At 30.2% G+C, this 15,005-nt stretch overlaps 2 protein-coding genes across 6 annotated transcripts; one reads left to right on the top strand and one right to left on the bottom strand.

The window, feature by feature from the left end:
• The first annotated feature begins 336 nt into the window (after positions 1-336).
• On the top strand, positions 337-5,567 carry LOC104647303 (protein SOB FIVE-LIKE 1). 2 transcript variants are annotated; one of them, XM_069297817.1, is made up of 3 exons: positions 337-1,388; positions 4,770-4,820; positions 4,902-5,567. In XM_069297817.1, exons 2-3 carry the CDS (start codon positions 4,802-4,804, stop codon positions 5,297-5,299), a joined length of 417 nt encoding a protein of 138 aa, XP_069153918.1. In that variant the 5' UTR covers positions 337-1,388; positions 4,770-4,801; the 3' UTR covers positions 5,300-5,567. The 2 variants fall into 2 exon arrangements, with proteins under 2 accessions (XP_069153918.1, XP_069153917.1); XM_069297816.1 differs by lacking the exon at positions 337-1,388 and adding an exon at positions 3,874-4,341.
• A 1,538-nt stretch (positions 5,568-7,105) lies between these two features.
• On the bottom strand, positions 7,106-11,028 carry LOC101247915 (6-phosphogluconate dehydrogenase, decarboxylating 2). 4 transcript variants are annotated; one of them, XM_069297814.1, is made up of 2 exons: positions 10,842-11,028; positions 7,106-8,767 (listed from the first exon to the last, which is right to left on the bottom strand). In XM_069297814.1, exon 2 carries the CDS (start codon positions 8,756-8,758, stop codon positions 7,301-7,303), a length of 1,458 nt encoding a protein of 485 aa, XP_069153915.1. In that variant the 5' UTR covers positions 8,759-8,767; positions 10,842-11,028; the 3' UTR covers positions 7,106-7,300. The 4 variants fall into 4 exon arrangements, with proteins under 4 accessions (XP_069153915.1, XP_004238989.1, XP_069153914.1 ...); XM_004238941.5 differs by having other exon boundaries at positions 10,726-10,887; XM_069297813.1 differs by lacking the exon at positions 10,842-11,028 and adding an exon at positions 10,568-10,718.
• Positions 11,029-15,005: the final 3,977 nt, after the last annotated feature.

The raw sequence follows: 15,005 nt of genomic DNA, 5'->3' as shown, positions 1-15,005 counted from the left end.
TTGTTTCTCTCTGTATTTTGTACTCTCATATTTATAGTGGATTGCTCATCTCCTTTGTGGACGTAGGTCGATTGACCGAACCACGTTAAATCTTCGAGTCTTTTGGTATATTTCTCGTTGTCTTCTTACTCGTGGTCTTTTGAGGTTTGCTTTGCTAGCTTCCGCGTTTACACCTGCTTATTTCCGATCCTAACAAGAATTTTGTTGGGTTTTATTTGCCCTGATTTCTTACCATAAATAGGTTTTCCTTTTAGGAAAAGGTTTTGAATTGACTATTCTTTTTTTGGTAGGAAAAGGTTTAGGACTCTATAAATAGAGGTATGTTCCTTCTAACTTAATTAGCATTCACAATGTAGTCTTAAGGGTTTTGAGAGTTTTGGTCAGGGGGAGAAATTGTGAGTCACAAGCTTGATACGTTATCACTTGTGTGAACCTCCCATGTATTCCGAGTGAATTGGTTGAGGTTGTTTCCCTCTGTATTTTATACTCTCATATTTATAGTGGATTGCTCATCTCCTTTGTGGACGTAGGTCGATTGACCGAACCACGTTAAATCTTTGTGTCTTTTGGTATATTTCTCGTTGTCTTCTTACTCGTGGTCTTTTGAGGTTTGCATTGCTAGCTTCCGCATTTACACCTGCTTATTTTCGGTCCTAACAAGTGGTATCAGAGCCAGATTCAATGACGGAGTCAGGTTCAGTGGTAGAAAAGTACCATCATAAAAGTATAATGATATTGTTGGGGTTTAGCAAGTGTGAATGAGAAAAGAAAAGAGAGAATATGAAAAGTGAGAGAACTATTTTGAAGGGAAAATGAAAAGTCATTTCTCCAATATCGGCAAAAGAAAGGGAAATTGTTGTCCTTATATAAGGTAACACTTCCATTACTTCTTAAAGAGCTAAGAAGAAGATGCCCCCTTGCGCCGTCGTCGTTGTCGCTCGGCCTCGGATTTGAATTTGAATTTGGATTTGGCAAATGATGTGATTGATTGATAATTTTTTTGGATAAAATTTATTTAATCAGTTTTTGTTAAATCTTATAAATTTGCGGGTAACGGTGATATTCCAAAAAGTTGTTATTCTTTCCGAAAAGTCGTTACTTTCCAAAAAAAAGTCGTTATTTTCTTAACAGACACATTTTTCCGAAAAGTTGTTATTTTTCCAAAAGACACAACTTTCTGGATAAAACGGGTCTGAACAGATTTCTCTGAACAGACACGTTCCTTGCTGAAAATGGCTATAAAAGGAAGTCAATTTTTTATTTTTCAAACACTGAAAATTTTCCTTCTCTGCATTTATTTTTCTCTCAAATAAAATCAAAGTGTCGATCGACTGAGTCTGTGTGACTTGTTGTTGTTCTTAAGTTCGTTGAAGTTAAAGAAATTTGAGGTACCACTATTTCTTTAACAGGTTTAATCCGTTTTATCTTGGGAGAAATTAATCCATAACCTTGAGTACAGTGAGGGGATTAAATTTCTTAAGAACACACAATAGCTTCTGTGGACTCGAATTATTTGTTGTATTTTATGTATTTTCTGCTTCATCTTATTTCTGTTTCTGTTCATTCGTTAACCTTATAAATACAGGTTACTATAAAAATAACAATAACTTGTTAAATTAAATTATATATATAATTAATTTAGTATTGCTTTACGCTTTGTTTGATTATTTATTCTGAAATAAGTTATATCAAAATTAATAATTGATATTGAAATAAATTATTTCTATCAGATTGCGAAATAATAGTACTAAGATTAATTATTCAGAAATAAAATGATAAATATAACAAAAATATGTCTTAAGGTTTCTCAAATCCTTTTCCACCAAATAAAATGAAAAGATAATTTTTATAAACAAAACAAACACTTTCTTCTTAGTTATTAATTATGCAATGATATTATTTTTAACACAAGAAACTAAAAAATCAATAAAATATAATATCAAAATAATAAATTTCAATATAATTTATCTTCAAATCAATGTAGGTCCTTTTAATAGGAGTTGAAATGAAAGAAAATTCTAAGGATCTTTTATTTTAGCTTCAAAGCATAGCAAAATACATTATATTTGTGCACATAATACTAATAATGAAATGCATAAATGCATTATAGCAATATGTATACAATATCGGTGTAACGAAATATATAAGCACATAAATGTATCAACATGTTTACAATATCGATGTAACAAAATATATTGTATCTGTGCTTATAAAATAGCGAAATACATTGTATTTACATATTTAGTAAGTATATCCACACGTATTCAATATATCTACCTAACTATATTCACACACATAATAAATGTATCGACACATATAAAACTATCGTTAGATTGTGTACATTTTTTTTAAAACCAACACTATTTCAAGTAAATATAGTAACTTGTTTCGGTTTGTTACATAGTTTTTAAATAAATATAATTTATTAAAACCCTTAATTATTTCCATCTTAATCTCAATTTTAAGAATGAAAAAAGATTATATGATTGCACTAGCCCCAAAATGGACCTTACATGCTGAATAAATAAGGTATGATCACACTTACTCTAAAATGAACTTAACATATCATCGATCTGAATTAGTTCAAATATCGAATACTGGAAAAAAAATCGACTATACATTCCCGTCAACCACCTAAGAATCAAAAAGAAGGGAACTTTATTTTTTTTTATATTATAATTAAAGAGATAACTTGCCCCATGTTCTAATTTCATCTTACCATGTTCAATTCCAACACTAATAATATTATCAAAAAATAGAAATAAAAAATATACTTAAAGAAACAGACTGGCTATGGCTCTTTGCTCTTTCTATAAGCCATTCTATTGGTTGGTCACTTCTGATTGGGAATATTTCTATTTAGTACAATAAAATCTAGAATAATTCATCTTATCAATGAATGATTAAACCTAATATATAATGCCAGATTAAAATGCATGAACCTCATCTGTCACATTGAGGAATAGAATTTTTAAATAGAATCAACAATCTTTTTTTTTATTACTTGTCTGGATTAGCTTACGCACACCTCAATTAATTTTACCTATATATAGGTATTGAATAACTCTATGAAGGAAGTCATTTAATATTTTTGCTTTTGCTAAAATTTGTTTCATTGACCACTAGATCGATGAAAATATTTTATTCTAATATTTATTGTGCTAATGAATCAACTTACACGCACCTCAGCTAGTTCCATAAAATATATGATCCCTTATCCTAGCAATACGAGTATATATCGTAATGAAAAGAAGTCAAATAATATTTTTATCTTTGCTAGAATTTAAACACGAAACCTCACGATTCTGACTATTAAGATGCACTAACTAAAGATTAGAACATTTGATTCTAATACTAATTATAAACTCTTCCTTGGGCAATGAAACTAAAAGCCAACCAAATTTAGTTAGAACACTATACAGCCAGATAATATTAAAAATACCTCTAAATTTGACGTAAATTATTAGTTTCATTGCCAAATTATTGATGCAACCTCGAAAACAAACTTCTACTTGACTAAATAAACTTAGATACACCTCGGATTTGCTACATGATATAATAAGTTGTCTCAAACTCTTATAAGAACATGCGGCTCTTAATAAAAAGTGTTAAAAACACCTTTAAACTTTACGAGAAGTATAAATCGCTCATATTACAAGATGAATGATGTATTTGAATTTAGATAGTCAAGTAAAAGTCTGTTTTTTAAAATTGTCAATAATTTAGAAATGAAACTAACAATTCAGGCCAAAATTACGAAAGAGAACTTTGGTGATGTGTAAAAATGAGTTCCACAGAAAAAATGATGACACACATGCATGCATATGATTGCAATCCAAAAAAAATATTAAAAGCATCAATGTTCTTGCACATGAGGCCTTAATTTCCATAATTTTAAGTGATGAAAACAAAAAATAACACATGATGGAAGAAAACAAGCTGTTGAATCAAATCCCCAGCTAAGAAAATGTTGTCCCATTATTTTAAATAACTTCCAAGAATTAGTACACTCCCCTCACACCATATGGAGCCCAAAAAATGAGGAAAAATATTTCAAGATTCCATCAAAAAAAGATAGCCACACTATATATAGACCTGGAAAACATGCAAAGTGACATTTGATGTCTAATCTCAATAGATAATAAGCCAAAAACAAGAATATAAAGTGGGGGAATGCTCATTAAGATAAGAAAGAAATAAACAATAAGAGAAAAAGCTCAACCTTTTTTCCTGAATGGTAATAGCAAATCATGAAATAAACTGAACTATCACCGACTATCTATCACAAAGTATTTTGAAATTGGTGTTTGCATTCAAACAGTTGGTTTAGTCAACATCGAGGTATGTTTTGATATATAGTTTAGGCAAGGAAAAGACAAACACCTAATAGTTCAGATATGAAACTCGTGAAAAAGTGATACGACGGGTGTGTTTTTGACCATGTTACCTCCACAAAAAGACAAATGCTTGCTTTATGAGGTGAAAGATAAGAGCAGAGGAAAAAAGTTGGGAGTTTTACATTATACTAAAAAAAATTTAACCTCATATAAGAAGCCAAAAGACAGTTGGATTCAGTGCATATATCTCACATGAATTTAAAAGTTCTTATATGTAAAGAGTACTGTGAGAGGGCCTCTTTTATCTAATCAAGAACATTGGGACTGACTTAGCTATTTCTGGTGTGGGGCATTCTTCTTTGTACTGTCATTTCAGAACTTGCTTCTCTATTTATGAGATAGACACTGTGAGTAAATAGGATGATATTTCAGGTGTGACAGATAAGTATAACAAGTGAACATGCATGGAGGATATGAGTAAAGGTTAGTCTTTTTTGTTCTTTTTTTCTTTGAGTTTTCGATTAGTGAGTGTAATGGAGTATCCTAAACATCCTGGAGGAATAGAAGAATGCAACAGCAATGAGTCAGGTTGGACGATGTATATTGGTTCACCTTACCGTGAGTATAATGATGAAGACGATGATGAAGGAACTCCGATGAAGGGTGATGATCATGTTGAAGATGGTGGCAGCGATGATTCCATGACTTCGGATGCTTCATCTGGTCCAAGTCATCAAGGAGTAGTACTATGCACAAACATAGAGCAAATTTATGGAAAGCATGTGGAAAAAGATAACAGGAAGTTCTCAAGTAAGGAACAATTACAGCAACAGAAACAGGCAAAGAAGAAATTGTCTGATAAGAATACAAAAGCAGCAAAAGAAGATTCAGGACATAAAGCAAAGAGTGGCAAAGGTTATGGTTATTGCAGATCAACAACAAGAGGAAAACATGTGAGTTAAGAGACAAAAACCGAGACGCCACAAATCACTGTAAATTAAATCCTTCTGCTTTGATTCCCATTTCTGATATCAGATTTAGATTAAAATCTTGAAGTATTTCACCTTCGTTATTAGAGATCCTGTATAAGATTAGGCAAACCCATTCAGCTCATGAACAACAAATGTAATACATAACATATCTTATAATGTCATGATTTAAGAGTCTGTCATTCCTGATGTAAATTTTCACATATATTCAAATGTCAAGTTTTCATCTCTTTCGTCTCAACCGATAAATCTCATGAACCAGTCACTCTATGAAGCAGGAAATTGAGGAACTTGTTATAATCTTTCACTTCTATTTCTGTTCAGTTTTTTTGAGTTTCTTACTTTAGATATTCTAAACTTGTTGTTCAGTTGCTTCAACTGTACTGATAGGAGAACTCACCTCGTAAGAAGAACCTCTACGTAAATGTAGCAAGAGAAGTAAATTATGTCTAAAGGAATCAAGGGATGAGGTGAAGTCCTAATTTGAAACCCTAATCTCCAAAGTTCTCCCATACTTTACTGAACGCTAGACCACACCCCTGGGTGCACGTTCAAACCTCATTTTCAGAATTCACACAACAGAGTGAAAATGACACTTCATTTTGTTACTTTCTAATGAGAAGGGCTATAAGCAAGAAGTAGCAAAACTTTTGATGAACCAACCAGCCATGTGACGAAAAGATATGCAGAATTGACAATTCATTCATCTGTCACTTAGCTTGTTAACATCTTGAGTTCAGGCTACGTGCACTATCTACAAACAGACAACCTAAGACGATGCTAAGATAGCTACGTTTCATGTTGCAATAATTTGAAAGGTGCAAAAATGAGTTGTCTATATCATTAGCTAGCAAATTAACTCAGAGAGAATCAAATTCCAGTGACTCAATCAGATATAAGAAACTAACAAAACAGATGAATGTCTAAACGTAAGATCAGTGTAGAAAGTAATGGAAATTAAAACAAGAAACCTATAAACTCCATGGATACACAATGACAGCAATGAAGATGCACAGGCATTGACAAACAAGTCTCAGTACGGCCAGCTGCTTACTGAAAATTTGGTCATGAGAAGTTAAGAGGCAAAAGAGAGTTGTAATACCATTACGTAGCCATCATTTTTTTCTATAAAATCAATGGAAAAGAGGAACTGATGGACAAGAACATACATATGGAGAGGAAATTAATTTTTTGAAGGTCTAAGCTTGCGAGTGTTTGACTATTGATGATCTAGTTCCTAGAAAGATTTAAACCTCTGAAAACACACTGATAGGGGAACTCTAATGTACTTGATTAGAAAATGCAGCAACTTTAGGCTTTGACGTGACGATAGAAATAGGCAAGAAGTGATTATATTGCTTACTGACTTGCCAACAAAGGTTTAAGGGAATTCAAGTCATTTGCTTGATTCAAACTGCAGAAAAGACACTGATAACAGTGTCTCACCCTAACCTGCTCACTTAGCAAGCAACTCAACTTAACTTTTTGTTTGATAAAGAAAGAGATCAAAATGATCAGTCCAAAAATCCAGAACTCTTCTTGCATCCAGTACTCAGTATTTGGCACCATGTCGAGAGGTCAATACCAGATCTTCCATACCAGGGGTTGATCCTAGCAAAGGTATTACTTATCCAGTATATACCAGGACTGATCATTCAAATGAATCAGATAATATGTAGTGACCGAAGAAGATAGATGTATTAAATGATCAAGGATAATGAGAATGCAAATCACCATAGTGCAAAAGTAATGGCTGATGAAGATCTATCTATAAGAGGCTTATCTAAAAGAAGAAATAATACTCTCTTTGATTGTACGACAGGTTCCAATAACTTGGAAGACATAATATGAGAGAAAAGCCGCCAAGGCCTACAGGTACAAAATAGGCTCCAGAACAAACATATAAAAACTTTGAGCAGTTACAACATGCACTTTATTCAATTAGGTCAATGACAAGAATGTAACCAGCAGAGCTCAGATCTTCGACTGTTTGGCAATCTTGAACCACTCAGTATGAAATGACCCAGGCATATCGGTCCTCTCATAAGTATGAGCACCAAAGTAATCCCTTTGAGCTTGGACTAAATTTGCAGGAAGCCTTTCCCTCCTGTATGAGTCAAAGTAAGCAAGACTTGAAGACATGCCAGGTGTGCTAATACCCGAGGTTATAGCTAGGCAGACCACTCTTCGCCAGGCAGACTGGCGTTCAACTACCTCCTTTGCAAACTCTTCATCCACAAGTAGGTTAGCGAGATCTGCGTTTCTGTCATAAGCTTGCTTAATACGATCCAAAAATATTGCACGGATAATGCAACCACCTTTCCAGATCCTGGCAAGCTCCCCTAGTTTCAAGTCCCATCCCTTCTCAGCACTCTTTGCCCTTATCAAATTCATTCCCTGAGCATAGCTACATATTTTCGAAGCATAGAGTGCTTTTCTGACATCGTCAATCAATTGCTTCTTATCCACAGACTGTTCAACAAGGATGTCGCTGACCCCACAAGATTTGAAAACTTTGGCTGCTTGCACCCTTTCATCCTTCAATCCACTAAGGAATCTGGAATCTAGGGATGAGGCTATTGTAGGAGCAGCAATTGACAGTTCAGCAGCTTGCTGAACGGTCCATTTACCAGTACCTTTCATTCCAGTTTTGTCTAAAACCTTGTCTACCAAATGTCCATCCGCTTTGTCATCCTTGATTCCAAATATATCAGCTGTAATTTCAATCAAGAAGCTCTGGAGCTCCCCGTTGTTCCATTCTGAGAAGGCTTGATGCAATTCATCATTAGAGAGCTTCCCAACAGATTTCAGAACGTCATAAGCCTCTGCAATCAACTGCATATCACCATATTCAATTCCATTGTGAACCATCTTAACAAAATTTCCAGAACCACCTTTACCAATGTATGTAACACAAGGTCCACTATCAGGAACTTGAGCAGCGACCTTTAGTAAGATATCTTCTATGTACTTGTAGGCTTCAAAAGAGCCTCCAGGCATCAGTGATGGTCCATTTCGAGCACCCTCTTCACCACCTGAAACTCCCATCCCTAGATAACGAAGACCTAACTCAGCCATTTCTTTCTCTCTCCTCTCTGTGTTCTCATACCATTCGTTGCCACCGTCAATGATACAGTCTCCTTTCTCCATGTAAGAAGATAGGGTTTTGATGGTCTGATCAACTGGTGCTCCAGCCTTGACAAGAATTATTATGACGCGAGGCTTTTGGATAGAGAGGACAAAGGACTCTGGGTCATGAAAGCCATAGAGAGGAAGATTTCCTTCATTTTTAGCTCGTTCAACAGTCTCATCAACTTTTGAAGTGGTTCGGTTGTAAACAGATATAGGGAATCCTTTCTCAGCAATATTGAGAGCAAGATTTTGGCCCATAACAGCAAGACCAGCAAGACCAATTCTTGTCGGGGTAGCCATGTTGTATACCTATGACCAGAAGATGGGAAATTAATGAAACTGAAATCATGAAAGGTACAAGAGCAATAGCAGATAGCAACAACGAGAACAGATAATTAGATCACATTTTGGAATGATATTTCTGCTAGCATCCACTCTCATTATCACTTCCCGTATGGGATATTAGTTCTAGGATTAAGCTAAAGAAAGAACCAAAAGTCACGATTCCTACTGTAGTCCCCTCAGTCACGACACGAATTTAAACAACAAGTTGACCTCAATTTGGCAAAAGTTGCTCAATGAAAGGGAACAATTTGATTATTTGGAGTCTTGTAAAGATGCACCACGAGTGAGAAAGATCAATGGTTAGAAATAGATTCAACTTTTTTTTCTGTCAAACCATTAACAGAGAAATGACTATTCAGATACCTTAAACTGAAAGGGTACAGAAACAATCATAAAAACCAATCCACAGAAGCAAAAGTAAAAAATTGTTTCCAAACCAAACTGCAGGAAGGAATAACAGAATCTGATGACAGAGCAATATGAGAAAGTACCAAGAAAAAGACAACTATTGTATACTAAAGAAACAAAAACATTTTAGATCAGATCTGGATGAAACATAAAAAGAAAAAGTTCCAAACTTTTTGGAAAAAAAAAAAGAAAAGAAAGCTACACCAAAAAGAGAAAAACCAAAGAACAAACTTTAAGAATCCTAACTAAGTGATCCAACAACACGACCTCAGGCACCATAAATCCTGAAGACTTTTTTTAAAGCTACTCAACCAAAGACACCCCAATGAAGCAATGAGAAAAACCCATATCTAATATCAAGAATTAAAGCCAACTTCTTCAATCACATACTAAATCACAACATAAAAATCAGAACTTTAACAGATTAAACAACACCAAGAAAGCTATTAATAATCTGGGGTTGTTAAGATCTTCAAATACATAGAGAATATGCAAAGACACAAGTTTAATGTGTTGATTCACCTACCCCAAGCCCCAAATGAAGCAATGAGAAAAGCCCATATCAGATATCAAGAATTAAAGCTAACTTCTTAAATCAAATACTACACCACAAAATAAAAATCAAAACTTAAACAAATTAAACAAAACTAATAAAGTTACTAATGATCTGGGGTTGTTAAGATCTTCAAATACATAGAAAATGTGCAAAGGCACAAGTTAAATGTGTTGATTCAACTATCCAAAGACACCCCAAGTGAAGCAATGAGAAAAACACATATCAGATATCAAGAATTAAAGCTAACTTCTTCAATCAAATACTACATCACAAAAATAAAAATCAAAACTTCAACAAACTAAACAAAACTAATAAAGCTACTAATGATCTGGGGCTGTTAAGATCTTCAAATACATAGAATGCATAAAGACACAAGCTTAATGTGTTGATTCACCTATCCCAAGACATCCCACATGAAGCAATGAGAAAAAACCCATATCAGAAATCAAGAATTAAAGCCAACTTCTTCGATCACATACTAAACCACAACATAAAAATCAGAACTTTAACAGATTAAACAACGCCAAGAAAGCTACTAATAATCTAGGGTTGTTAAGATCTTCAAATACATAGAGAATGTGCAACGATACAAGTTTAATCTGTTGATTCACCTACCCCAAGACACACCTCAAATGAAGCAATGAGAAAAACACATTTCTTCAATCAAATACTACATCACAAAATAAAAAATCAAAACTTAACAGATGAAACAAACTAATTAAGATACTAATGATCTGGGGTTGTTAAGATCTACAAATACAAACAGATTGCTTAAAGACAACTTTTTTATGTGAATTCACCTAACATATGACACCACCCCAAACGAAGCAACGAGAAAAACCCATATCATAAATCAAGAATTAAAGCAAACTCCTTCAATCAACTATTAAATCACTACATAAAAATCAGAACTTTAACACATTAAACAGAAAACAAAACCAAGAAAAGCTACAATTACCTCGTAGAAGTCGCAAAGAATACTTTTGAAGAAAAAAAATAAATGAAAACTTTAGGATGTGAGGGTTGTTTATAAGATATTCAAATAAATAAGAGGACTAAAGTGTGTGAACTCACCTACCCAAAAATGTGACAGAATATTTCGACAAAATAGATTCCGACTGTCAAGATTTATATTAAAATTTAAATTTATTAAATACTTTATCACCATTTATATTAGATCATGAATATTTAATATGATAATTTCATCTCTCACATTTTTTGTCATGAAATAATAATATCCTAAAATTTTGTATTTTTCTGTAGTAAAATAATGTCATGATTGGAATGATTCTTTAATTCTTATACTAATATGAAAGAAATTTACTCATAATATCAAATAGATCAAGGCTTCATGATTTTTTTCTTTTAACATTTCTTTTAGTAAAAATAAAATATTATTTATATATAGTTAAAATACTTAGTTGTTATGTTATCTCGATTAGTTATAGCGATTACAAATAAATTATTGTATCGAACTAATTTATGTAAATTTATGATATTAATTTATTAGATAGTAAGCTACAAGAGTTGCAGTTAAGTGGTGTATATTTTTTAATTTTTAATTAAGAGGTTTCGGGTTTAAGTTGAGGAGTTCAAATTCCTGGAGTTCCATTTGTTGGGAACAAAAAAAGCGCTTTACCCCCAATATAAGATTTTTTGACTCGAATTCAAATTTAATCGAACTCTAATGTGTATGTGTTAATTATTTCTTAAATAGGTTAAGGTTAAAAATAAAAAAAATATAATTTAGGATAAAATACAGTAATATTCCAATAATCCAATCAATTTTTCCTCATTTGGAATCCCAAATTTATACAGTAATTAACTCGAATATCAAGTTAAGCATATGTCATTTCATCTAGAATATTCTTTCATATTTTACTTTTTACAAAATATAAATGTTGTTAAATACAATGGGTTCCTGTATCTAGTTTTTATTCAGATATAATTTGGAAAAAGTCCTTGTCTGGGCAACAAACCTTCACGTTAGTGGTTGGGTAGGTTGATGATAAAATACTCAAACACCAATACACACACAAATTTCTCCGCTCTTAATTAGAAATTTTAAATTTAAATCTTAAAATATATATAAAAAAAAATTTGAATGTAAAAGTATAGTTCCAAAAAATTAGTTTCACAATGCACGAAATTAAATTAATCAGACTTCATATAAGTTCTGAATATCAAATAAAAAAAGTATCCAAACTACGATCATCTTGAAAATAGTATGTATTTTCTATAAAAAATGATTTCATTCTGGACACTCAAATTCAACATCTTCATTTTAAGACCATCTCTAACTCACCTCTATTTTACTCTCTATTCTCTATATTTATAGAGTAAAATAGAGAGTCAATTCCCTAAATGGTCACCAGGCTAAGGGAATTGCCTTGAAATGTCATTTATGTTTTATTTATGACCAAAATATCACCCAACTATCACCATTTTCCTCAAAATATACTTGACATTTTAAAAGCATCACTCTCTCCTAGTTGACATAACATGTCATTAAAGTCTTTTTTAATAATAGACTAATTTAATTCATTACATTCATTTAACTAAAATAGTGATCATATTATTTTTAATTTTTTTAATTAATTTATTAAGAATAAATTTTCATACTTAAATTTTTTTTATCATGATTAAACTTTTTTTTTTATGTTATGAAGAATACATATTAAAAATGTACTACAATCTCATCAATTTTGGATACTTATAGACATATACATTCAAAAAAATATTGATATACAAATCATTCATGAACGCTAGTTTACATCAATTAATCATAAGTTATATAATAAATCAATAATATTAAAGGTCATTAATTATTTCAAAAAATAATTATTTTGGTGCTTTAAAATCTATATATACTTACAATATCTTTTTTTAAAAAGAAAATAGCAAGTGAATAATATTTTATAAAAAATAAAATTTTAATCTTTATTTATCAGTATATTAATCTCATAAATATGTATTATTATTGAATTAAGTTAGAAAATTCAATTAATTATTTGTTTATTTGTTGATGTTTAGTTGTAAGAAAAGTTATAATATAATATAATATAATATAGGATAAAAAAACAAAAATAAAAATAAAATTAAAAAGTTAAATAACAATTTTCTCTTTCTTATCAATTTTTTTTTGTCAACCTTAAAAATTTATTTAAATACTTTTATAAAGCAAATTGCTTAACATTTTCCAGTAATTTAGTTAGGAACTTTAGAATTATGAGGTAATAAGTGCAAACAGAGATATTTTCATTGAATTTTGTTTGGTGATAATATATAAAGTTACTAGACTTTTTAAATTATTAATCTTATAATCTTCATAAATTCTCATGTAATTTATATATTTATTTTGTAGAGACATAAGTTTGATGAATTAAATAGGTCTATTATTTTTTTAAATGATGTTTTAATGACAGAGCATATCAACTAGAATTTAAGGGGACTTTTGAGGTATTTAGTATTTCTAATAGATAAAAAATATAATATTATTCAATTTCTTTTTTCTTCAAAAAAATAATAATATGGGAAGCATGAATTGCAAAATACACAATTAGTATTATTGTGATAGTTAATCGACCTTTAACATTATTGATTTATTATATAACTTATGATCAATTGATGTAAATTAGCGTTCATAAATGATTTGTATATCAATATTTTTTTTTCTAAATATTCAAAATTGATGAGATTATGGCACGTTTTAAAAACGTATTCTGCATAACATAAAAAAATAAAAAGTTTGATTATGATAAAAGATTTCAAGTATGAAAATTTATTCTTAATAAACTAATACAAAAATTATAAAATATAATATGACCATCATTTTAGTTAAATGAGTTTAATGAATTAAATTAGTCTATTATTAAAAAAAAGACTTTAATGACATGTCATGCCAACTAGGAGAGAATGATGATTTTGAAGTGTCAAGTATATTTGGAGGAAAATAGTGATAGTTGAATGATATTTTGATCCTAAATGAAACATAAATGATATTTCAAGGCAATTCTCTTAACTTGGATGACCATTTAGAGAATTGACTCTAAATTAGAGAATGAACTCTCCAACCCCTCTTCGTTTTACTCTCTATCCTCTATTTATAGAGAAGTGAATGATAGTTCTCCACACCTCTCTATTTCACTTTTTAGTTATTTTAATATTATTTATGTTGTATCATTAATTAAGTATAATTATTTGTAGTTAATTGCCTAAAATAATATAACATTAAAAAACATATTATTGACTAGTTACTATTTTATCCAAATTAATAATTTTTTATTTTTTTTTCTAAAAAATAGTCACTTAAAATATGTAATTTCAAATTATTTTAATATATTATTTATATTATATGAGAGTATTGATTAAGTTTTTAATAGTTGAATTATTATCTAAGTAATATAACATCTAAAAAACATACTATTGATAAGTATACTATTTTCTTCACGAATTAACAATTTTTTTTAAAAAATTGTCATTCGAAAATATTTAATTTAAAATTATGATTACTTTTCACTGTGAAGAATACACAAAATTTGCATAATAATTCAAACAATCTACTTTTATGTTATAGTGATAAATTATTAAACTACACTTTTTAATGAGCATGAAAATACTTTTTGCAATAGTTCAAAATGGAATAAGGAAAGTAAATTAGTACACGAAATAATTGAATATAAGATGAAATTGATAATTTAAACAATTTTTAGCCATACATAAAAAAGGACAAAAAGTTACTGATTTTGAACTCCGTAATGCATTAATAAAGCATTATGGGAGCAACATAATAGTCTTGAAGGTCAAATATTTATGTAAAATATAAAATTAAATTTTACAATAATGCATTATTTATTATGTAATTGTATTTATCAATGATTTCACTTTTGTTTGAATTGTTTGTTAGTCTATGTATTATACATAATATTTTTGTTGTAATTTATTTTATTTAGAAATTTAGAATAAAATATAATTTTATATTTACTGAAAAATTAAAAAAAATAAAATTTATATTACACAAAATTATAAGGTAATTATTTGCGAAAAGAAGAAATAATTTATATTATAAAATAAGAAAATAAAAAATAATAATATACTATTAAAGAAAAAAAATATTAATTAGAGATTAAAATAAATAATCGAGTTAGAATTAGTTATTAAAGATGCTCTTAAAACAAAAGATTATTTTATTTTCAAAGACTCAAAATCTACATTTTCATTTTAAGAATGAAAAAGTAT

This window comes from Solanum lycopersicum, chromosome 5 (genome assembly GCF_036512215.1).
Source record: "Solanum lycopersicum chromosome 5, SLM_r2.1".
NCBI lineage: Eukaryota > Viridiplantae > Streptophyta > Magnoliopsida > Solanales > Solanaceae > Solanum > Solanum lycopersicum.
Note: the sequence above shows the minus strand (reverse complement) of the source record. Positions and strands in the feature narration are given on the sequence as shown.

Coding starts and splice junctions, on each gene's coding strand:
- LOC101247915 (XM_069297814.1), bottom strand. CDS start 8,758: ATGGCTACCCCGACAAGAATTGGTCTTGCTGGTCTTGCTGTTATGGGC.